At 37.2% G+C, this 26,254-nt stretch overlaps 1 protein-coding gene across 4 annotated transcripts in view; it reads right to left on the bottom strand.

The window, feature by feature from the left end:
* The window catches only part of rab6ba (RAB6B, member RAS oncogene family a), a 469,094-nt gene that overhangs the window by 247,092 nt on the left and 195,748 nt on the right, over nt 1-26,254 (bottom strand). For all 4 annotated transcript variants that reach the window (XM_039762372.1, XM_039762379.1, XM_039762387.1 and 1 more), the window contains exon 2: nt 6,995-7,053. In XM_039762372.1, the coding sequence (XP_039618306.1) occupies nt 6,995-7,053 (59 nt within the window). The remainder of the gene's footprint in view (nt 1-6,994; nt 7,054-26,254) is intronic.

Here is a 26,254-nt window from a genome sequence, read left to right as displayed (position 1 = left end):
TATCCTAACACAGGGTCACGGGGGTCTGCTGGAGCCAAGCCCAGACAGAACAGGGTGCAAGGCAGGAACAAATCCCAGGCAGGACACACACCAAGCTACTGACAATTTAGGATCGCCAATGGACCTAACCTGCATGTCTTTGGATTCTGGGAGGAAACTGGAGCACCCAGAGGAAACCCAGGCAGACACAGGGAGAACATGCAAACTCCACACAGGGAGGACCCGGGAAGTGACCCCAAGTCTCTTGACTGTGAGGCAGCAGCACTACCATTGTGCCACCGTGCCACCCACCAATGATTATGTATGACCTAATTTAGCTAGTTACTGGTTTTATATATGTAGCCATCAAGTGTATGCAGATAAGGAAGCAACAAACTACATGGCCACATTCCTCCATAACATCTGAAACTATATCAGTTGTACACTCTAACAATCTCCTCTGCATTTATTTTATTTCTACTTTTTTTTTTTAATATATAACAACTAAAATAAACAAAAGCTGGCTAAGCTTCAGATTGCATTAAAAAAGTTGGTCTGGTGAATATATTTATATATAAAACCATTTCATATTGTGATGGGCAGAAACTTATCAGATGAAGTTTAATGTACATGTAAATATAAGTAAAGAATTACATACTGAAAGTCTGAGACTGAATTCGGTTTATCTAACAGAAGCTGCTAAGAAGGTTAACAGGATGTACAGTAACATATCATGCTGTGTGGAGTACAAATCGAAGGAGAATATTCTTAAGCTGTATTATGTCACTTACGGAGTTGAAGACTTAATCACAAGTAACATTTACAACACATTTTTTCAAAGGTTTTGCGTCCTCAATATTTTTTCTGTCATTGTGATAAACAGCTCCAAGCTTACCCCAATATAATTTCTAACTGACTGTGTCAAGAAGGAATCTGGAAAAACATTTAAATGAACTCTTATTGAATTTAGCATGTTTAATTGCTTAATGATGCTAAAACATTGCATTAGTTCAATAGGGCTAAAAATGTTTTGCTGCTAATTTTTGTTTGTACTCCATATCTGATGCTTCTCATTTCAGTGTCCAACAATAGTTGGCTAGCATTGATAAAATCCACTTGCCCCCATATCATTTTTCCAACATTGCAATGTCCTGGTGGAACCTTTCACCATGCTCTTCCTTGATTGCACCAAGATTAGTAGGAACGGACTCCAAGTGCGAATGCAGAAAATAAATCTTTAGCAACATGTTGCAATTCATGCTTGAAGCATGTTGTCAACCAGCTGTAGTTTATGCTCTGTAGCTGTCAAGAAAATTCCTAACCACATACTTAAGTGCATTCTCTGCCATTTTCTCCAGTCCCATTCCCAAATCTTTTAATTAATGACATTCCTGATTTGTGGACCAACAAAAATGCCCTCCTTAATCTTGGCATCAGTTTTTCCAGGAAACATCTTTATCAGGTATCATATGCTTCACTCTACTTGTTCATTGCTTTAATAGAATTTTTCATCAGTAAAAAGTTTATATGAAGAGGAGGCAAAAATGTCCTTGTTGTATCAACAACATGTGAATGTGCCACACTTTTCTGCTTGGGAACCAAATACTTATAGAGCTTTAGACTTTATATATACCGACGCTGACTTTATATATTTAAGTTTTGACTTTATTTATTCCGACAGTGACTTTATATAATCAAGTTTTGACTTTATATATTTGGGAATGACTTTATATATACAAGTTTTGACTTAATATAGTTAAATTTAGTCATCATTGCATAACTTTTTCTTTACTTCTTCCATTCCTAACAAAGATATTTCTGGCGACTAAATAGAACCTACTCATATCCAAATTCGAGCTATTGAGCTATCACCTGCCTGCCTGAATATGTCACCCTCGCTTCGCTCTTACTTTTTTACCGTTCATTTAATCATGGCTAGTGGCGGAAAAATTATAAAATGGAAGGAGGATTACACGGAGTATGGCTTTACCAAAACAATTATTGATGGTGAATCGATTATTCATAAAGCTTGAATTGGTGATCTGTTTTTCTGTGTTAACCTCATATTTTTTCATACTTCTTCTCAAACCAAGGGGGTGCGAGGGTAAAATGAATCGGGAAGTGCTGATCAATGTAATCGGTGTACCATGAAATCATGCATTGACAGAAGTTCTCCTTTACTTGTAATGCAAAGTGTGATTAAATGCATTATTTTTTAACGCGTTATGGAGCACATGCATCAAAGCTTCTCAGCTATGCTTGTGCTAAGAAAAGGAAACATTTTAAAAATAACGTAACACGATTGTCAATGTAACCTTTTGTAAGTAGTGCCTGGAGGATTCAGTGTGGAGAAACTCTAGAGACAGCGTGTGTATTAACTTGTGGATTTTTCTGTGAGTATTTGGTGGCAGCGTCACAAAGTCACTTCAGTAAGACTGCGTTAGCTGCGGAGCTCAGCTCAGAGCGAAATGAGGTGAATGGGAGGGGAGATAATGACGTGACTCCCCCACCCGCCTTAACTGTTAATCCCCCAAAAACACAGTCTCTCGGAATTTGCATAAGCACAGCCTTTCAGCAGCAATTTGAACTTAGTTACAAAGTGATCAAAACTGTCGTTTATACCCTGCGTCCTCTCATTAAACTTGTATCCCGCATTACCCGTGGGCATGACAAACGCCAGCGGCAGCCTGTCTATGAACCTAATATAAACTTTAGGTTTACACCGTGCTTTGTTTCCAAAGTAGCAGCACTCATGAATATGGTTGTATATGTCACTCACTCGCTTCTTTTTATTTCGCTGCCTTCTCAATTATATAATGCATGTTTTCTTCAGTGCTTTTTAGAGCTCTTCCTGGTTTTCTACGCACTGCATTGACAGTCAGTTCATGTGATTACGTGGGAGGCGTGATTATGTCACACGAAACTCTGCCCCCCACTGCTTTCGAGCTCAACTCCATTACAGTATATGGAGAAAAATAGCTTCCAGTTATGACCATTACGCGTAGAATTTCGAAATGAAACCTGCCCAACTTTTGTAAGGAAGCTGTAAGGAATGAGCCTGCAAAATTTCAGCCTTCTACCTACACGGGAACTTGGAGAATTAGTGATGAGTCAGTGAGTGAGTGAATCAGTCAGTGAGTCAGTCGGTCAGTGAGGGCTTTGCCTTTTATTAGTATAGATGAGAGGAAATCACAAAAATTGGCAATTGCAAGAAAAGAAATCTTTTTTCTGATCAGCAGGTCAAAAACCAGTGTTAAAAGGGCCAGCTGCAATTTCAAGAATGTCAATATATCAATTTTCATTTTTGAAGAAAGATAATTCCTCCACCGTTCCCATAGATTAATGTTTAACTAATGCTATGAATGCAGATTAAGGTGCTGGAAAGTGGCTATGAGTTGAAAGTTATTCAGTCTTACACACACATACACATTTGTATAGGGGACACCTTCAAGGCTTTTTCACTACTGCAATACCCCTCAATAACTGGAGTTAGGCGTGGTTGTTCACACCTTCTCCCCTTTTTGCCCTCAGAAGGGAAGATCAATGGCAATTGGAACAGTGATGATGTCACTTCCACTTCTGCCAAAAAGCCTGCCTCTTCCTGCCAGAAGAATATTTATGAATGATTCTGGCAGTTAGAATCAGTCAATCTACAGCTCTCATCCAAAGGAGTTGTCATTCTACAGGTTTGGCTGATGATTGTTTGGTTGATTTTTTTTTTCTTGGTCAGTTCATCTGCCAGATATATATTGGGTTCTTCATCTGTTGCCCAAACCCTTTGTCTTGGCCTGGTTCTCGTTCTTATATTAGAGATGCAAGTAAGAATTTTACTGTACATTGTACATGTACCCATAGTCTTGAAATTGAGTACAGATATAAGACAAGTACAAAATCGCCACTGAATAGCACACTATTAAACATTGTATTTTTATTAGTAAGATTTGCTAAACATTTTGAAGGCGAGTATGTCTTTGGGGCTTTGTGTAATGGCCACCAAAGGACTGGCATCTGCCCATGGTTGAATTCTACAGTACTTTGCTCTCAGTATTGCTAGGTTAGGCTCCAACCCTCTGCATATCAGAATACAATACAATATATTTTTGTATAGCCCAAAATCACACAAGAGTTCCACAATAAGCTTTAACAGGCCCTGCCTTTTGACAGCCCCCACTCCCAGCTTTGACTCTCTAAGAAGACAAGAACCCCCAAAAAAAAACATTGTAGGGAAAAAAATGGAAGAAACCTTGGGAAAGGCAGTTTAAAGAAAGAACCCATTCCAGGTAGGTTGGGCATGCAGTGAGTGTCAAAAAAGGAAAAAAAGGGTAAATAAAGTACAATACACAGAACAGAACACAAGTAATCCTCAATACATTATAATAGTGCAAGAGAAATATTACAAGTACAAAGCAGAATTCAACAGTAGATGATATTAAATAATACAATTTGGATTTGTTCAGAGTCCTGGAGACTTTGGCCATCAAGCTGCCTCCCCCTATTGACCATTCCACAGCTGAGTCAGTGTTGGGCCAACCAATCTGACGAAATAGCCCTCTACCCAATGAGTCAACATGAATGACATGTTATGTTTGGTAAGACTATTGATCATGCATGACCTATATTGCTGAAAATTATTTAAGATGATTTAGCATGACCTTCCATCCTCCTTGTTGATTTCCTAAATTTTGTGGGTGAAATAAAGTACTTGTTTAAATATAATAGTGTGAACTATAACTGCCAGCACTGAGTCCAGCACAAGATTTTTCAGGTGGTTAAAAATACATTCAACAAAGCATTTAAAGGCAAAGACTTCACATATTTAACAATTGTATATTTTTTGTTGAGTTTTATAGTCTTCATACAATGCACACATTTTACAATGGGTCAATATTTTATACACTTTTATATATTTAGTGCTCTACCCAACTTCCATATTGTACTCATTCTTTTCTAAAAAATTATAATAAATTGCCACTCAAAAATGCTAAACAGTGAGATTAATTTAGAATTAGTCCCATACTCTGGAAGTAGTCATCATTTCAGAATTAACTGTGACTGCAGCATGACTAGACTGTGTCTGAAAAGTATGCTATGCTTCATTCCATTCACTTTCTATTACAAACGGTGAAGTATGGTGGTGGCAGCATCATACTGTTGGGTTGTTTTTCAGTTGCAGGGACTAGGAGACTAGACAGGGTTGAGTAAAAGCTGAACGAAGCAAAGTACAAATATATATATATATATATATATATATATATATATATATATATATATATATATATATATATAATATGTCTAATATCCTGTTTTTGCTTTATTATTCTGTGGTACTGAGTTCTGCTTGATGAAGGAAATAATGAATTTAGATGACAGTAGTGAGACAAGCTATTTAATATGGATTGGAGACGGTGGCACTGACCAGAAAGCAGGAGACAGAGCTGGATATAGCAAAGTTAAAGATGCTAAAATTTGCATTGGGTGTGACGAGGATGGACAAGATTAGAAATGAGTACATTAGAGGGTCAGCTCAGGTTGGAAGGTTGGAAGACAAAGTCAGAGAGGCAAAATTGTGTTGGTTTGGACATGTGCAGAGGAGAGATGCTGAATATATTGGGAGAAGGATGTTAACAATAGAGCTGCCAGGCAAGAGGAAAAGTGGAAGGCCTAAGTGGAGGTTTATGGATGTGGTGAGAGGGGACATGCAGGTGATGGATGTGACAGAGCAAGATGCAGAAGATGGGACAATATGGAAGAAGATGATCTGCTGTGGCAACCCCTAACAGGAGCGGCCAAAAGAAGAAGAAGATGATTTCAGCACAAGGCTGTAAAATAACTAAATGTGAAAAAAGTGTGGGGGTCTGAATACTTTCTGAATATACTGTAAAATAAAGCAAGTCTGAAATACTGGTAGAGTGGCAGTACTGTCCATATGTCAACATGGTGCTTTATATCAAAAACTGTAAATTGTGATTTTATAGCATCTTTACTGGTGAATCCCACTCAAAGTGCTTTCAACATGGTCTGTTGTATTTCACTTCACTTGGATTAAAAATATAAATAAGAAGCTAATTGATCACACAGCAGTTCAAACAGTCTTTAATATCTTTTTATGTTCAATTTCCTAATGAGATATCTGATCACGGTGGCGCAGTGGTAGCGCTGCTGCCTCGCAGTTAGGAGACCCGGGTTCGCTTCCTGGGTCCTCCCTGTGTGGAGTTTGCATGTTCTCCCCGTGTCTGCGTGGGTTTCCTCTGGGTGCTCCAGTTTCCTCCCACAATCCAAAGACATGCAGGTTTGGCGATTCTAAATTGGCCCTAGTGTGTGCTTGGTGTTTGTGTGTGTCCTGTGGTGGGTTGGCACCCTGCCCAGGATTGGTCCCTGCCCTGGGATTGGCTCCAGCAGACCCCTGTGGTTGGATTCAGTGGATGGATGGATATTTGAGTATATTCCCGAAAAATAATTTTAAAATGACCTTATGTGAGTGCCAGTGTGTGCATGAGTGGGTCCTGCAGTGGACTGACACCTTTGAAAGAATGTCTTTGGCCGTGTAAAGCTGGGGAAGACTACACCTGCCCCCCACAAAAGAACCTGAATTAAATTAAGCTTGTCATGTTAAGTCATGTACCATAATGTCATCAAGAGGCACCAGAGCTGAAGAAACCCGTCCTTATTTTGCTAGATGTGCTTGCTGAAGAGAAAACCAAACTTTAAATGAACATCATGCACTCAGGATGAGGACTGCATTATGGCTGTAAAAATCCTCCCAGAGAAAGAACTGTAAAAGCGTTTCCTATCTTAAATCACAGACACCATCAGCCATGAATGTATATTTCATTTATAGAAATAGGAACACATTTCCCAGTGGAAATAAACAGAGCATTGGAATAAATAAATATTCATTAGAGAGTGATATTATGCTTACAAAATTTAAACAAGCCCTTGGGATTTTGCTATAAACGCAATGTCAAATGTAAGTTCATTGCTTTTGAGCATCAAAATAAAAGTAATAAAAATGTACCTGGTACGTGTTATCAAAACTGTCGTACATGAACCTTGTAATCAGAGAAGTCTTTCCAACTGCAAAAAAAAAAAAAAAAGGAAATCTGTTAGAAGAACTGAAATAAAAATAGACAAACATATTTAAAGAGAAAAGAAAGGTCAAATTTTTTCCCACGCTAAAAAATGTTGTGTCCAGTGCTTGAAGTGGGGCAGTACTCACTGGTACTCCCTTCAGGCACCTCTTCCAATTTCAATGCCGTGTACTGTTACCTTATCTTAGTGTACCAGTTAAGTACCGGCACCTCTTCACAAATTTTCAAGGAGGAAATCGCTCTTTGACTGACTGTCATTATATTGATTATATCATAATGACGTAATGATGCAAGTTTCATTATACCAGCACATTGTCTTACAGTACCAGTGAGTATTGGCATTTCTTAAGAAATCTTCACAGAGGGCACCCCTTTGCCCAATGTGTTATGTCACACCTTCTTTGCTTTTCAGTGTAGAAATAACCATTACCCTTTATTTCTGTTACCTTTTATTTCCTTAACAGATGCACACTCACACATTGATATGACCGTTCATCTCCAATTAAACGTGCACCTAAGGGTGGGAGGGACAACTGAACCCGCCCCATTGTCTGAGAAAAACTGCACCCCTTCTGGTCCCCAACATATAAAGCCAGCCTGTTTCCAGAAGGTGGTGTCAGATGCTATGCTGACTTCCGCAGAGGACACAGCTCCTGTTACCAACCACTATGCTTGCTGTTAAGAATAAATCTTTTTGTTTGAGCCATTATCAGCTTTTAAGGTAATGATTAAACGTGATTATAAGGGTGGTACCTCTAACTTTTCTTTACTGCTCTGCGTTGTCTGCCTGCCAGTCACCTCTTACAATACATATAAGGTTGAAGATACAAAGTTTGAGCTTTATAGCCTTCATCAGATGTGCCATAAATACATTTTAATATACAGAATGGCACTTTACTTAAGCAATACAGTTTTCAATAATATATTTGTAGCAAAAACCTTTCCCAAAGCATTTTCATTGACATGTTCACTTTAAAGGTCAGTGTGACTAAATATATAAAGACCATCTTATTCCAGCCAGAGCCTGTCCAGACAACACTGGGCAAATTGCAGAAGTTAACACACACACACACACACACACACATATAAACCTCACTCAAATATTCCTAAATGTATAGCTGCCAACCAGCCTGAGATGTGGGTTGGCACCAGAGAAAAATCTGTCACATCTGACTCACTTTGTGACGTAGGGAGAGTTATTAAACTGTGAGGTACTTGAACTGTACCAAAATAAATTAAATATGCATTTATTCAGTATTTAAATCCAGGCACATTATGAATTTGTGCAGGGATACAAGGTAATTAAGTGGTTGTTTTTGTATCTCCTCCCCTGTTCCTTTAATACTAGCTCCTTTGTCAACATACATTTTTTATAAAAGACAGATTATAAATGTGCACTCTCCTTCAGCATTTGGCTGGTTTCACTGCACAAAGAAAAAGAGAGGAAGGGAGAGCACTATTGAAATAACATGCAAAAGTCTGAATCTAAAAGTCATTTGTAATGATTTATAAAGGTACTGTAGGTATTTGCATATTTTTTACAAATCCACTTTGTTTAACTGTTTTCCTGTAAAATGATTCAAACTGCTTCTTCACAATTAATTTTTAAACTATGTTATTTTAAGATTTACAGTTTATAGTATTACAGTGATTAGCCTAAATTCTATATACCCAATCATTTTCAAACCCCTTGATCTTGTTCAAGGTCTAATGGATTGGGAACCTATCCCAGACACGCCGGGCACAAGGACAGCAGAAGCTTGTCCAGAATTCAAAGTGGTTATTCTGCCTGAGAACATGTTTTTGAGATTGTTTGAGATGCTATAGATGCTCTTAATAGTAATAATGACAATGAATATATTCATTTTTGCTGCATCTTTCTGCCTTCACCATTACAATTACAGGCTTCAAGTAGCACATCACACAACCTGTTAATTACATGGGACTAGAAGCTTTGTTTATATCTGTCTTAATATACACTGCTCACAAAAATTAAAGGAACACTTTTTTTATTGGGCCTGGCATGAAATCAATTAAACCTGTCTGATAATTTTCTGGTTGGTTAAACAGCTGAGGTCATTGTTAATCACTTTCAGCTGTATTGGTGTTCATGGACTCAACGACAGGTGCACTAAAGTGGCAACAATTAGAAAACCCTCAAAACAGGACTGGTTTTACATGTGGAGGTCATTTCAAGTTTCTCCCTCTTGATCTTTTTTGGCTGGTTTTCCACTCGTGCTAGTTTTGGCTTGAGTAATTATCTCTACTGGCAGTATGAGGCGATTCCTTAACCCTACAGAAGTTGCACAGGTTGTCCAACTTCTCCAGGATGGCACATCCACACGTGCTGCAGCAAGAAGGTTTAATGTGTCTCCCAGCACAATCTCCAGAACATGGAGGAGATTTCAGGAGACTGGCTGTTATTCTCGGAGAGCTGGACAGGGCCATAGAAGGTCCTCAACCTATCAGCAGGACCGATACCTGCTCCTTTGTGCAAGGCGGAACAGGCTGAGCACTGCTCGTGCCCTACAGAATGACCTCCAGAGAGCCACTGGTGTAAATGTCTCTACCCAAACAATCAGGAACAGACTTCATGAAGATGGCCTGAGGGCCCGACGTCCTGTAGTGGGCCCTGTGCTCACTGCCCAGCACCGTGAAGCTCGACTGGCATTTGCTCAAGAACACCAGAATTGGCAAGTCCGCCACTGGCGCCCTGTACTTTTTACAGACGAGAGCAGGTTCACCCTGAGCAGCTGTGATAGACGTGAAAGAGTCTAGAGAAGACAAGGAGAATGATATGCTGCCTGCAACGTCGTTCAACATGACAGGTTTGGTGGTGGGTCAGTGATGGTCTGGGGAGGCATATCCATGGAGTGACGCACAGACATCTACTGCATAGGAAATGGTTCTCTGACTGCCATAAGGTATCGAGATGAAATCCTTGAACCCATTGTCAGACCCTACGCTGGTGCAGTAGGTCCTGGTTTCCTCCTAATGCACGACAATGCCCGGCCTCATGTGGCAAGAGTATGCAGGCAGTACCTGCAGGATGAAGGAGTTGAAACAATTGAATGGCCTTCACGATCCCCTGACTTAAACCCAATAGCACATCTGTGGGACATTATGTTTCGGTCCATTAGGCGCTGCCAGGTTGCTCCTCAGACTGTACAACAGCTCAGGGATGCCCTCATACAGATCTGGGAGGAAATGCCACAAGACACCATCCGTCGTCTCATTAGGAGCATGCCCCGACGTTGTCAAGCATGCATACAAGCTCATGGGGACCACACAAGATACTGAAAGGCATTTTGAGTAGCAGAAATTAAGTTTTTGAAAAAATGGACTAGCCTGCCACATCTTCATTTCGCTCTGATTTTAGGGTGTCTACACAATTGAGCCCTCTGTAGGCAGAAAACTTTTATTTCCATTAAAAGACTTGGCATCCTTTTGTTCTTAAGACATTGCCCTGTCGTTATTTGTATAGATATCCAACTTCATATTGAGATCTGATGTATCTAATGTGTTTCTTTAAAGTGTTCCTTTAATTTTTGTGAGCAGTGTACATTTAAGTGTGTGCATTACATATACACATACTAGTGGGTGAAACACAGCCTATTCATTCATTCTAGTAGCTTTGATATTAGAAGAGTGCAAAGAACAACAACAAAGTAAATATGATTCTAGATATAGTATTTAAGAAAGCCTTATCGTTTCTTTAATGTATGTGAAAAACTGCTGAGGCTGTTCTATTAGTCCATGGAGGCCAATGTACTGTGCTGTTCTATGGTCTATTGGGGGATTTAATTTGTTCAGGGGATGGCAAATGCAAGCATAAACTGGTCAAAAAGGCAAGCTGTATGACAGGACTGCCGAGGCAGTGGATGATGATGACAAAATAATGACAGTTATGAGCCATTACTCATAATTGTCATTATTTTTGCCATCATCTGCCCATCCACTTCTTGATATTTGACCAGCTCATTATTGTGCCCAAAAGTGTTACTGGTGATCATTTTGTCCTACAATCATCAAACGAAGAAACACCTTCTTCCACTGTACCCACTTCAACCAACTATGACAGAAACCTTGACAGAGGGACAATATTTGTTTACTTCATTATATCAATATAATTATTATATTGTGTATAGTTCTTGGTCTTGTACTTATTTAATGGTTTCTACAATTCTTCTGTTTTGCAGTGTGTTCTGTGTTCTACAGTATAGTACTGGAGTAACTGAATTTTCTTTCAGAGATTAACAAATGGCACTTGTCTATTTATCTTTCTGTCTCTGACAGCAACTCATAAGCAACAGGTAAACTCCCATGATTTGCTTTAAAAAAAGATAATGGTTCATGTCATGGAGCCCTAGAGTTATTGAATGGTTGAATAACATAATTATTATCATTATGCAAGGAGGTTTTAGACAGCATTACCTTCAGGGGTTATTAGCAGACTGTATTTGGCATTCCAAAATGTCCCACATATGTTCTTTCAGAGATAGGGAATTCTGCTGACATCATATAGGTATTTCTTGGAAATGGCACCAGTGTGTTACCAGGCAATATGCTTTTGGAAAATAGCACTATTCAAACCTGCGACTATAAATTGTGGGTTATGTGACAAGATCTCCTCAAAGTATCATCTTACACTCAAACTGCCATTAACAAAAAACTGATGTGATAGGCTATATTAAGGGATAGCGCCCCCCGCACTTTGACACCTGCTGCTATAACATTGTGCTATTCATAAACGTAAGGATTTTATGGTGGCACAGAGTTAGTGCATCTTACTGGTGTTCACATCCTGGAGGACTTTGTCTTCATTCTAAGCTCTCACTATTTTGGGACAACTTAGCTATTAGCTAAACGAAGAAGCCTGATGGACTGAATTGTCTCCTCTCATTTTACAAATTTATTATGTTCTTATGTTCTTTTTCAAACATATTCAATCCAATTATAGGCTTGTGGGAAAATGGAACTTGTCTTGGCAATGGTGGCTTGTCAAATTTCTTAAGGATTTCTCCATTGTCTACACTGAATCCATGTACAAATTTGGTGGTCATCAGCCCAAGTAAAAAGTGGAATTCAACATCAAAGGTGACCCAATACTAGTCTTGACAGTTCAAGTTGCTCAAAAGCAGAACAAATATTGTTACTGACAGTATAATGGATGCTGGTAATGGAGTCTCACCTTTGCAAGTTGTCAGTTCATAGTCAGTGCTGTTACCTATATAGTAAGTACTGTACAACATCTCTACATATGGTGAAAATCACTGATGTAGGCAATGTGACAACTTGTTTTATTATAAACTTATCATTCTATGATGTTACTTCTCTGGATCTTCTGAGTATGTGAAGGTGCAAACAACAAACATCAACAGCATCATTCAATTGTTACATCCATATGCCCTGCATGAGTAGTAATATGTTAGACTAACTAGCTGATCTCACAGTATAGAAATTTTCTGCTACTTTGAAATCTACACAGTTTTTCAAATACCTGACACATCATCCAAGTATTATTAGTTTTTCTTTTCAAATCCTTTCTTGATGGTACCAAAAGTAATGACTACCATAGGATCAGCTCTAACTTTGGCTACCTATATCTGGGTGATAGCGATCTCCATATCTTCCTATTTAATCTGCTTTTTAGGTACTTTGATCATAATGATGTTGATACCTAAGACCTCTACCAAAATCACTTATTGTGAGCCAGGTTTCCTAGTCCATCATCAGTACCAGACTTGACAATTGCTTCTTTTGCTGAAAGGCCACTGATTTCAATCTTGTGCAAACTCTTCCCAGAAGAGTGGGGGCATATCATGGCCATAAAGGGGGAGAGGGGTTTGAAAACTATATTAATGCCCTTTAAGAATGGGATGTTTAACAAGCTCATATTTGTGTTGACAAACATTTGGCCAAAAATTGTACAATACTAACAAGAACTTTACAATCTATTTTATATCAAAGTGTACAGCAGGGACTATTCCTGATGCTTGGCATGATCCTGATTTCAATTAAATTCCACAAAGACAATCACCACTCCAAAGCATAAGCCCCTGTTCACTACACCTCTTATCAAATGGGTGTATATGCCAGTATACTGTGAATATTCAGGCATGGATAGAGGGATTCCAGGTAAGAATTTATGAAGGACTTCAAACTGATTCTCCCCAAACATTAGATGGCAGATGGTAATTAATTTGCATCTGACAAGGCTTAGGGGTATACTGTAGAGTAATTTAGGGCCAGTCTGTCTCTGAGGGGACAACCATATTGGTGGTATAAACATTTGATACAGAATTAATCCAGAATCAAAGCCTTACTGCCAAGGAACTTTCCATATAAATGAGTTAAGAAGGTATGATGTTGATTTAGTACAGTACTTTTTCAGATGAGCAAGTGAGCTAGAAATGCTCAGTGGGTTCAATATTTGTTTATTACATACATAGAGGGCTGTCTTTGTTCATTCTTCCATTATTTGTTTTGAATAGAAAAATGTTTGTATGTACAGTCTTGTTCTCAACTTTTTCATTCAAGCACTTATGTTGAAGTTTTCATTACTGATCAGTGCAAGCATTAGTCTTACGTAAATATAAAAATTCCTTCAGAAGAAAAAATGAAGACAGCATCCATTGTGAAATGGAGTTCATGATCTCTTTGCTTGTGTAAGATCTGAAGAGAATGTAGGCCATTTGACAAGAAGTGCAAAAGCTGCAGAGTTTTTCTAATGACACACACTTTCTTTCTTTCTTGAGTTTAGAACAGTTAGAATTTTAGAAGAGTTCAGAGTTTAGAAATTAGGTAATGTAATCTACCAACAACATTCATGTGACATTATTGACTGACTGTATGAATGTGTGAGTACCAATGGTCATGTGTGTGCCAGAGTACTAAGTTAAATTTGCTTTCCTTCTCTTCCATTCCTAATTCAAATCAAATGCTACTCAGTGCTGTTCTAACTCACTGTAATTCTGTACCGGAAAAAACAGGATCAGAAAATCGATAAACGGGTGGTTGTACATTTGGATCTTTATGTCCCAGAGGTCTCGAATCTATGTCTGGCTTTTTGGGATCATTTTCAGTCCCCTGTGACTTCCAGCAATGAGATTAATTATTAAGAACAATTTACAATGACTTTCACTTCATGAATTATATTGATGTGCCATCTTCCATATGAGTTTAAGCTCAAGCTGGATTTTGAATGTTTAATGAAGAAATGATAAATAAAAGCAATCATTGCTATTGTCCAGCTAAATAATAATTAGTAGGAAATTCTACTTTATCTGCTTCAAAAATCACATCTTGTTACTACAATGATTCAGTGAAGAATTCTGTTTAAAAGTATATTGACTTAATTTAAATTTGTCTTTTTATATTTTTTTGGGAAATATGAAATTTTCTCTCAGCCATAATTTTGATGGGTATGATCAAATAATAATTTTATTCAAGAACATGCCATCACTTTGACAAATTATATTTATATTAATGTTGTTATCTTGTTTAAGGCTTTTGGGAAGCCAGAGCTTATGTATATGAATAATAATAATAATGATAATAATAATAAAATTATATATTTATATATATATATATATATATATATATATATATATATATATATATATATATATATATATATATATAGTCGGGAATGTGCACCTGAGGATCACCCTCAGCTGTTTCCAGGTATGTTATACCTCTCCAGGCTGAGAGGGGGCACTGCCACTAACTGTCTTGTCATTTTCTTCCTGTACAGTGCCAAGGAACGGTTCAGTGAGGACAAATGACTCTGCCCCTTCCAGTCCCTGGACTTTAAAAGGTTGACCGCTGAGAAGGAGGCGTCACTTGATAGAGAGACAGCCTGAGTGAAGGAGCTCTGCATTTATCAAACCAATGCTTGAGCCTGATTAATGACAGCCACCCAACTAATGGGGCAACTATTTTGTTTTCAGTTTTCCACCATCGTTCATCCATTTTATTTAGAAAGAGAAAACTGGGAGGGCCAGGTATACTGTATATTGTCCTGCATGTGTATCTGGGAACCACTTTCCTAGTTCTGATGAAGTAATATCAAACCAGAATGAGAGGGATACTGATGCTAATCTTATTTTCTCCTTTTTCCTCCAAAGCCAAGTAAAACTGCCCAAGATGCATGACTAAGCCTGCCCACTGCCCGGGAAACCCCACCCCTAATTGTCACCAGAGTACAAAGCCACATCTTTCCTGCAAGGTGGCATCAGCAACCAAACTGACTATTCCAGAGGACAGAGCTCCTACTGCTAACAACTGCCAGTAATTTTGACAATGACTTTTCTTTGAGATATTTTTGCTGTCTTATCCGTTTGTTATTAACTAGTGCTACCAGGGTGGTACCCCAGCCTTTCTTGACTCCTCCAAGTTGACTGCCTGCCCAGACACACCATCCAATATATATGATTTTTAAGACAACATAGTAGTGCAGTTCTTAGTGAAATTGCCCCATTGCCATTCTGATTTCAGATAGAAAGTGGAGATTTTTAGATATACTGAATGTTACTCTAGTCATGCCATTACCGTGCAAATATTGATTGGGTTAGGTCTATCAATTCATGGTATGAATGAGGATGCCTGCTTTTCATCCATTACAGCTGGGTTAGTCTCTTGTTGTCTATGACTCTGAACTGAGCAAGTAGGTAAGCAAATGGATAAATGAAAAGGTAACAATAATAGTGAAATATACTTGATCAATCCAGCTGTCTATTGAATTTGCTTTATCCAAATATAATCATACGTTATTCTATATATAACAATAAATTCATTACATAATATTCTCAGTCCTACTTATTCAATTTCAGGATTTTTGAGTGTCAAAGCTTATCCTGCCAGCACTTGGTGTGAGATAGGAAGCAACCCCAAGTAGAAGACACCACAATATCTTGGGGTTCATTCAGATTCACTCAGGGCCAGTAAAGAATTGTCAGTCAGCCTAAGCATGAAGGCATTTAACATGTGAGAGGAAGCAGTGTTAACCACTGTGCCACCATACTGTTTTAATCATATCATACTATCCACATAAAGGATTATCTGTCATATCTTGAGTCTGCATAATTCAATTTCAAAGACATGGGTAGTGTAGAAATATAAAAATAACATTAATAATAAAAATTATCTATGAATATGTTGATCTTGCTGCAGTCAATGATAGGATTGTCAGTTGTCATAATAATTAATCAATTTGCTGAACCTGCTGTATCTAGTTAGGGACGCGGGTAATAATAGTGGTAATTCTTAGACAAAAAAACAAAAAAACAAAAACTGTGAAAAACAAGATGGTATTATCAGCAAAATTCTGAAGAAAAAAAATTGGATTTCCTGTCAAATTTCATTCTGTTGGGCAATGAATTTGGTATCTTTCCAAACATTATCCCATTAGATAAAACCTCAACTTACACTTTCCAACTCCATACAGGCTTTCTGCAGAGAAAAATCAATACTGACTCTTTCCCAATGCAAATATTTGTGTAATGTTGTGAGCAGTGCATAATGCTGGTTTTTACACACAGAGGGCTCATTAAATTCATAATAAGGAGACTGAACTGCCTGCAAGAAACAAAACTCTCTGTTCAAATGCACAAGCCATTGTTAGATGTTGACTCGTGCTGCAGTCATCTGGGAAGTTGCTGTATCTAAAGAGCTACTGAAGAAATGCTTAGGAGAACAATACTTCCAGAATGGGACTGACTCTGGTTCAGGCAATGCTTTATCGAATTAAGTGGTTTTGAAAATGTGATATGAAATGTAACTTTCAGAAACGTCTCATAATGAAAGTAATGTAAATGCTATGACCAAATAATAGTTTTTTTAAAATATTATTTTCAAATAATGTTGATAACAAGAAAGAGTTAAATCATAAAAAATTTAATTCCCCATCATCTATTCTAACGATGCCAGATGAACTTAGCCATCAAAAATACCAATACTAGCATTTATGTTTCATCATGTGAATGCCCAAAAATCCAAGGTAAAAGAGACAACTTTACTTCACTATCTCCATCTGTTCCCCCAATAAGTCCCAAAATAATGGAGTAAATAAAAATTCAGTGCAAATGATGTCTTCTGCCAATGTTTTGATGCTGGCATTGAAATATTAATGGAATATAAATACAACAGTATAGATTGGTTATTAAAGGTAAACCCTCGAGTAGAAGGTGACAAGACTATAAAATCAGATGTGCATGGCAGATGGAATAAGTAGGCTATGTAGAGATGGACATTGAACAGATAAATACCTGAAAAAGGAAACATTAGGACCACCCCAAAACAAATGTACAATATAAAGGTGCCAGGAAAACCAAAATGGTTGAATGCTTCAAGGGCAAAGCCGATCCAGTGGATATACAAACCACAGGAGTGTGTGCTAATGACCTGACATTTTTAGAAGATTAACCAATGTTGTAAATGCAGAGTGGCAGCATATGGCTGTAGCACAGGGGGGCAAGCTTGATTTTTATTATTATTCTATTAGCAATTGTTTGAAAATAGAGATGAAGTAAGACTTCTATTTGGGTAACACTTTAAAGAAACTGTTCATAATTACAGTGTACTCAGCTCTACAATTAACTGCATAAAGAATGTACATTTAGTTTCAGTGAAAACATGTCAGGCGAACCACAGTAATGCTAACTACACAACAGCAAGTTTACAATCAGTTTGCAACGTTGGTGCCACACAAACGTTCTACAACTTCTTTGCTTTCATACAACAGTACAAAATCTATTCTTTGAAAAAAGCTTCATTTAAAGTTAATAGTAAGGTGGAAAGATTTAATACTAAAGTGAGAGCTGCTGTTGACACAGTTGCACCTACTGTAAAAAGACAGTGAAAAAATCTTCTAGCATTGTTATACCATGGAAGACCCAAAGAGTGTCGGATTTAAAGAGAATATGCCGTAGAGCTGAGCGTAAATGGAGGAAGACTAAACTAACTATCCACTATGAAATATTAAAAGTTAAAATAACAGAATACAATAACACTGTCCGTCTTGAGAGGCGCTGCTATTTCTCTAAGATTATAAATAACAATGCTAGTAATCCCAGAGTCTTATTTTCTACAATTGATCGCCTACTAAACCCAGGTAACTCAAAGGAATGCCTCCTAAGTACTTCCAGTAAAACCTGTGAGGCTATTGCTGTATTTTTCAATCAAAAAATTAATGATATTAGAAATAACATAGTATATCTCCCCAACACTAAGGATCCTCCTAAACCCCAGCATTCTGTTATAAACAAATTAAACTCTTTCACTAGGATAGATTTACCTGATTTAAAGAAAATAATCTCTCAATTAAAACCCTCCACCTGCGTCCTTGACCCGATACCAACAAGGTTTTTCAAAGAAGTATCAGGCGTGCTAATTGATAATGTTCTGGACATAGTAAATTCGTCACTAGATACTGGGGTCTTCCCAGACTGTCTTAAGACTGCTGTAGTTAAACCCCTACTTAAGAAACATAATCTCGACCCCTCAGCTCTTGAAAATTTTAGACCCATCACTAACCTGCCTTTCTTAAGTAAAGTTCTGGAGTAGGCAGTCATTATGCAGTTAAATGGCCACCTAAATAAACATGCTATTCTTGAGGTTTCAGAACAAATCACAGCACAGAAACTGCACTCGTTAAAGTAGTAAATGATTTGCGAGTGAATGCAGACAGAGGCCATTTATCTGTTCTCATCCTCTTAGATCTGAGTGCTGCATTTGACACCATTGATCATAAAATTCTTAGAAATCGCCTTAGTCAATGGGTGGGCCTCTCTGGCACGGTCTTAAATTGGTTTGAATCCTACCTGACAGGGAGAAAATTCTTTGTTAGTTGTGGTAATTACAACTCGAAGACACATGATATCCGATATGGTGTTCCACAAGGCTCTATCCTGGGTCCGGTGCTATTCTCAATCTACATGCTTCCGTTAGGTCAGATTATCTCAGGGCACAACGTGAGCTACCACAGCTATGCTGATGACACACAGCTGTACTTATCAATAGCACCTGATGACCCTGATTCTATTGATTCACTAACACAATGTCTGACTTGTATCTCAGAATGGATGAATAGTAACTTTCTCAAGTTAAATAAAGAGAAAACTGAAATCTTAGTGATTAGCAATAATGGATACAATGAGGCTATTAGAAATAAACTGGATACATTAGGATTAAAAGTCAAGATGGAGGTAAAAAGCTTAGAGGTATTTGTTGACTGTAATCTGAATTTTAAATTGCATATTAATCAAATCATTAGGACAGCATTTTTTCACTTAAGAAACATAAGTAAAGTTAGACCTCTTATATCACTGAAAGATGCTGAGAAATTAGTTCACGCATTTGTTTTCAGTCGACTAGATTACTGTAACGCACTCCTCTCAGGACTACCCAAAAAGATATAAATCGTTTGCAACGAGTGCAGAATGCAGCTGCTAGAATCCTAACTAGGAAAAGAAAATCTGAACACATTACTCCAGTTTTAATGTCACTACACTGGTTACCTGTGTCATTCAGAATTGACTTTAAAATTCTGCTTATGGTTTATAAAGCCTTAAATAATCTCACCCCATCGTATATATCGGAATGTCTGACACCTTATATTCCAAATCGTAACCTCAGATCCTCAAATGAGTGTCTGCTTAGAATTCCAAGAACAAAACTTAAAAGAAGTGGTGAGGCGGCCTTCTGCTGCTATGCACCTAAAATCTGGAATAGCCTGCCAATAGGAATTCGCCAGGCTAATACAGTGGAGCACTTTAAAACACTGCTGAAAACACATTACTTTAACATGGCCTTTTTATAACTTCAATTTAACTTAATTTAAATTAATCCTGATACTCTGTATGTTCAATTTCCTCATAATAACTACTCATGGTGGCTCTAAAATCTGTACTGGCCCCTACTCTCTTTTCCGGTTTCTTTGTGGCCACCTCCACCCACTCAAAGCTTCATGATGCTCCAACAATGATGGATGGATTAAAAGGCAGAATTCTACGTGACCATCTTCATCAAGCCCTTCCGTGAGAACCCTAAATCCAAAGAGGACTGTTTCATTTATGTAAGGTAGAATGCCCAGAGGGGACTAGGCGGTCTCATGTTCTGGAATCTCTACAGATTTTATTTTTTATCCAGCCGTCTGGAGTTTTTTTGCTTTTTCTGTCCCCCCTGGCCATTGAACCTTACTCTTATTCGATGTTAATTAATGTTGATTTATTTTGTTTTCTTATTGTGTCTTTTATTTTTCTATTCTTTATTATGTAAAGCACTTTGAGCTACTGTTTGTATGAAAATGTGCTATATAAATAAATGTTGTTGTTGTTGTTGTAAAGGTTACTGAAGCATCTCAATAAAATTAAAAAATTAACAGGATTGAAAAATGAATATAGTATCTATCTATCTATCTATCTATCTATCTATCTATCTATCTATCTATCTATCTATCTATCTATCTATCTATCTATCTATCTGTTATATAGAAACATGTAAGCATAACTTAGAAACATTTAAAGTGCTACCTAAGGAATGAGCATTTCATCATGATTAAGGTAATTTATCAAAATCCTCATTGTTTCTTATTATTGCTCAAAGAAGAGATCTCTGAGACTTTGACGGTGGACTGATTCCTGGGATTGTCTAGGATGAGCTTCAGCGATTAATACACAAAATTAGTGGCTAAAGTGAAGCTAGATAGATAGATAGATAGATAGATAGATAGATAGATAGATAGATAGATAGATAGATAGATAGATAGATAGATAGATAGATAGATAGATAGATTTAGCTATTTGCAGCTGTGAACAAAAATGCAAACTCCATGGCCGTTAAGTTGGTGCATTGCTTTTACATACAAGGAAAACCAAACATCTCTCACTCATTGATTGTAGATGTCAATTTAAGGCTGAAACAGTCCATTTTATCAGGAATAGTCTATTAGCAACTTCAGAGAGGGATGTATAATTTTCTAATTGCATGTAGAATGCCCTTTCATTGGTACAGTGATGAACAGAATATAAACATTAGTCTTGCTAAACAGTTGTTATAAAATTTGAGGTCAGGTGATTCATCTTTTGTTTTGTTTTTAACATGATGAGAAATGCTGGCATAGTGCAAACTAAACAAATCTACCAGCCTGAATTCTTTTTTCCAACAAAGAAGAGTTCAGGTGGCTCTATGATTAATGCTTTCAAGAGCACTGCAAAAATGTAGTGTATAATATCTATAGTGTCTTGAAAAAGAATTTGCCCCTTCCTGATTTTCTCTTTAATGGCTAATTTTTGTCAGTGACTGTTTTCAGTACTTTAACCAAAATCTAATAAATGTGTTAGATAAATTTCTCATGATCAAATGCATTTTTTACTTTTGTCATTTATTAATTGAACAACATTGACTTACACCAATTGCTATTACACAGGAACATTAACTTCTCCCATACAACTAATAACTGATTAAGCCATCTCTAAAATGAATGTTTGCAAACAAATTCTTTCTAAATTCAATGTCTTTCTTTTACCTGGTAAGCTGAGTCAACTCCTCCTTGAAGGACTGCTTTAATGTTAAAGCATTGGTAGGTCTTTGTGCATGTACTGCTTGATTTATCTCCTACCACGGCATCCCTACTTAGTTTAAGTCTGGATTTTGATCAGGTCAATCCAAAACTTTAATTTTGCTTCTTTTTAGCAATTGTGATATGGATTTGCATCTTAATGTTGGATCACGTTCTTTCTGCATGACCCCACTTTGGACCAGAAGTTCACATTAAAATTATTAAGTACAAGGCAAAGTTCATGGTTTCTTCACTTAAGACTGGTATGATGTTGTTACTGTGTTTGCTTTTTGTTGGACATAATTTGTTTTATCTGTCCATAAAGTATCCTCCAAAAAGGCCTAAGGCCTGAAAATGATAATGCTAGATAGGTAGACAGCTTCTATCAATTGAATTCAGATTTACTTAGTATATTTATATCTGGTTCAGCTTGAGATCCTCTGGTCAACAAAATAGATAGATAGATAGATAGATAGATAGATAGATAGATAGATAGATAGATAGATAGATGTTGAACAACACTATCTGCTGATGATAGATAAATAGATAGATAGATAGATAGATAGATAGATAGATAGATAGATAGATAGATAGATAGATAGATAGATAGATCTGAAGGGCTCTGCCATAGTTTTACGTTCTTCAGTCACTGATGAAGTTCAGTTCTGCTGATGCTACTCTTTGAACTCTTCTAAACTTTAATTGCTATTTTCATCTCCTTTTTTATAGTTTCTGTATCATGCTTTGTGACATTTTTGAGTCTACTTTGCCCTCTCAAGTCAAAATGCCTTAAATCTAAATAAGAATTGCTACTATTAATTATCCAGTTTAGTGTAAGAGTGGTTAAAATACACCAGTTAATTTAAAAGGAAGAAATTCAAATGGGAAAAAGATGAAATGGGAAAGGAAATCAAAGATCATTCAGTCAGGCTTCTGTTTCCATGTTAATGTGGCGGGGCTGTGTGGATGTGCATGACAGGACAGGGTTCTCTTCAGGCGGTGCTGTCAATCTGGACTGTCGATCAAGAGAGAGGAATCTGGGTTTCATGCTGCTAACCTGGGGGTAGATGTGTTTCTGGGTTGGCTGTATATTCCCCACAGTTCAGCCATAAATACAGCTCAGTCTCAGGCTCCTCCAGCTCTCTCTCCCTCTCTTGCTGTGTTTTTTTCACTCCCCTGTCTCTGTCAAGTGCTGAGAGGCTGACTCTGCCACTGCTTTTAATAGTGCAAGGTGTCCAGGGGTTTCTGTCAGTTGCAGATAGGAGAATCCAGCTGAGTTTATTGTCCTCATTTTCAACAAGTCAGTCTCAGTGGAGTTGGAAATAAAGAAATACTGCTCACTGAATTACAGTTAAGAACCAAGGCCATTTGGGAAATAAGGGTAGGGAGAATTCACAAGATCAAAAACCTGAATTCAGGCAGCCACACTGATAGAATATCATGATGCTGCTCACGGTTTCCCTTAAAAAAAAAAAAAAGAAAGAAAATAATTAAAAAAAGAAGTTGTTTTGAGTTGCTGGAGGCAACCTCAAAAAGTGATCGGTTTCACTTGTGGCAAATTGATTTCCCCGTGGCATTCAACTGCATAACAAGAGATTGACAACTGGGGTGGCAAAGCAAATCCTAGTTAGCCGAAAGCTTCATCATGAATAACAAAGATACAATGAGGCAATACTAAAAGGTCAAGATGGCAACGTTTCTCTAATTAATCATTTGATGTTCAATTTAGTAAGGTGGGGAGATATTAGCATGGTAGTCAGACAACTTAGTCTGAAAAGTTACTATAAATTACTAAAGAGACAAGACAAAACTAAACAAATGGCACAAACAGTGCATGAAAATGTGCTGCTATTTAGAAGCTTTATTTAAAAAAAAAACAGGTCTCAGTTGTAATTAATTGAAATGGACATCTGTAATGGTCTTTATAATTTTTTTTTTCCTCCATAGTGCTACAAGGGTATTTTAAATGTTGAAGTGTACAGTAAGTCCAGTTAGATAAAGAACTATTTTCCTAGGACATGTTAGCCATTGTTTTTTGCATTCATCTCTGGACCCTCTTGTACCCTTTATTTTAGCAAACACACATGGATACGGAAGCAAAGATTTCCAAATGTTTTAGAAAAGTTATAGGGTTTGAAGTTTGAGCCTCAATTGGTTTCCCCGAACAATTGTGAAATGTATTGCTTGATTGTGTTTGGAATGTCAGTTCTGTTCCCCTGAATCTTAATAATAATAAAAACACCTTTGTTGTCAAATCTACAGTCCCTCCTTCATTTAGACAGATGTCAATAAATTAACTCACAACTATCTTCCATACTTCACAAGAAGTCCACAATACTGTCAATAGATCCTGTCTATCTAATTCTGAATGTAGCGTGTAGCTTCCTGGTCCCACATTTTTACAACTTAAGATATACCTTTGCAGTTATTTGACCATCAAGAAAGATGAACTTGGAATGGTGAGTAGTGAATCAATCAATACCTAGTTTTAACTGTTTAACACACAACGCATTATTTGTAATGGGGGAAGCTGATGTTTCACAGAGCAGCAAAAATAATGAAAACAGACTGCAGTTTAATTCTGTAAATCTCAAAATGACAAATTAAAATATGCATACGGGAACACAATAAAAATCCAAATGGAAAGAAAACAAACACTTAAACAAAGTTTCTATTTATTTGTATTGTGTGAGATATCTGGGATTAATGATGTGCGTAAGGACTACAGAAATTCGAGAAGTCAAACCACAGAGCTGACTTATTAATGATTAGTGTAAAAATTGCCATTTGTGTTTAACAGAAATACATTGTATCTACAAAACTGGTATTTATATTTAAACTCATTTTAAACCCCTAACCCTAACCTGAAATATGCAACAAACATGAATGGGCACTGTATTAACAGAAATTCTGTAACAAGAAAATGAGTTAAAACTGATTTTGTTGACTGACTGAAAGTTCATTATACATATTACTAAATTCAATACGTAATCACAAACTGACCGAAAATAGATAAATGACTTACTATTGATGTTCTGACTTGGGGGACGACTCCAGGAGAAACCTAAAACTGACGCAAAGTAATATTTCTCCTGGTGTTACATAACTTGTGGGAAAGATCTCAAGCATTCATGTATAACTCAACTTCAGTTCAAATGATCAATACTTATCATTTGAGTTTCATCTTTTTATAAGCATTTCTATTGTTATTTGTTTCAAGAGGGAACAGAATTGAACACATATAATTAATATTTGTATCTGGTCACATTTCTAAAATGTGTCTATGTTTTAAATAATTAGATATTTCCACTAACATTTTAAAATGTGTACTTTTAAGCTCCATAATATACAGAATGGATTAATTTGTTGTTACCCTAACAGTTTCATTGGAAAAGTGATTTGTGCCTTCTGAAAAGTGATTAAATAACAAGCAATTGTCTCTAGAATACCTGCATGCCTTTGATATGTCATTGTGTAAAGCAAAGCAAGTGTGAAAACCAATGAAGTATTGCTTATTCTACAAATATTCTGGACACATTTGTTGGAAACCCTAGAAAACATCATAAATAATTGGGTTAGAGTAATTTTTCAAACAAGCTGTTTTCTTTAATTAAAGGCAGACATGTCCCCAATCGTGCAATTAGTCATTCAGCTTATTTAATTGAAGAAAAATAGACACTCTGCTGTTTGGTGTCATTGAATATCCCACACTGAACACGGACCAGAGAAAGCAAAGAAGAGAGATGTCAGAGGTGATCAGAAAGAAAATGATACACAAACATGTGAAAGGCAAAGAGTATAAGACCATCTTCAAGCAGCTTGATGTTCATGTGACAACACTTGTAAATATCATTAAGACGTTTAAGGTCAATGGACCTGTAGCCAACCTGCCTACACATGGCTGCAAATGGAATATTAACCTCAGAATCGGCAGAAGGATAATGAGAATGTTAGACAAAAAGCCAAGGACGACTTCCAAAGAGATACAAACTGAATGCCAAGGTCAAGGTCCATCAGTGTCTGATCTCACCATTTGTTGTTTTATGAGTGACAGTGGGGTGAATGGAAGAAGACCAAAAAGGTCCCCATTGATGAAAGAAAAACATAAAAATCCAGATCCAATTTGTTAAAATGTATATTGAAAGTGTTTCTTTGAGAATGTCCTTTGGATAGATGAGACAGAACTGGAGCTTTTTGGCAAGTCACTTCATCTCGATGTCCAAAGATGAAAAAATTAAGCTTTCAAAGAAAAGAACACCATACATACTGTGAAACATATAGGAGGCTCAGACATTTGCTATGTCTGACATGGGGTATTTTCAGTCTGGGCAGGGAAAATGAAATATCAAGTCTATCAAGACATTATGCCCAGTGTCAGAAAGCTCAGTTTCAGTCACAGGTGATGGATCCTCCATCAGGTTAATGACCCAAGAGACACAGCTAAAAGCAACCAAGAATGGCTAACAACAAAACAATGGACTATTCTGAAGTTGCCTTCAATGAGCCTTGATTTGAATCCTATCGAACATCTATTGAAAACACTGAAACATGCAGTCTGGAGAAGGCCCCCTTCAAACCTGACCCAGCTAGAACAGTTTGCTCAGGAGCAGTGGGCCAAACTATATGT

This window comes from Polypterus senegalus, chromosome 1, assembly GCF_016835505.1.
Source record: "Polypterus senegalus isolate Bchr_013 chromosome 1, ASM1683550v1, whole genome shotgun sequence".
Lineage (NCBI taxonomy): Eukaryota > Metazoa > Chordata > Cladistia > Polypteriformes > Polypteridae > Polypterus > Polypterus senegalus.
Note: the sequence above shows the minus strand (reverse complement) of the source record. Positions and strands in the feature narration are given on the sequence as shown.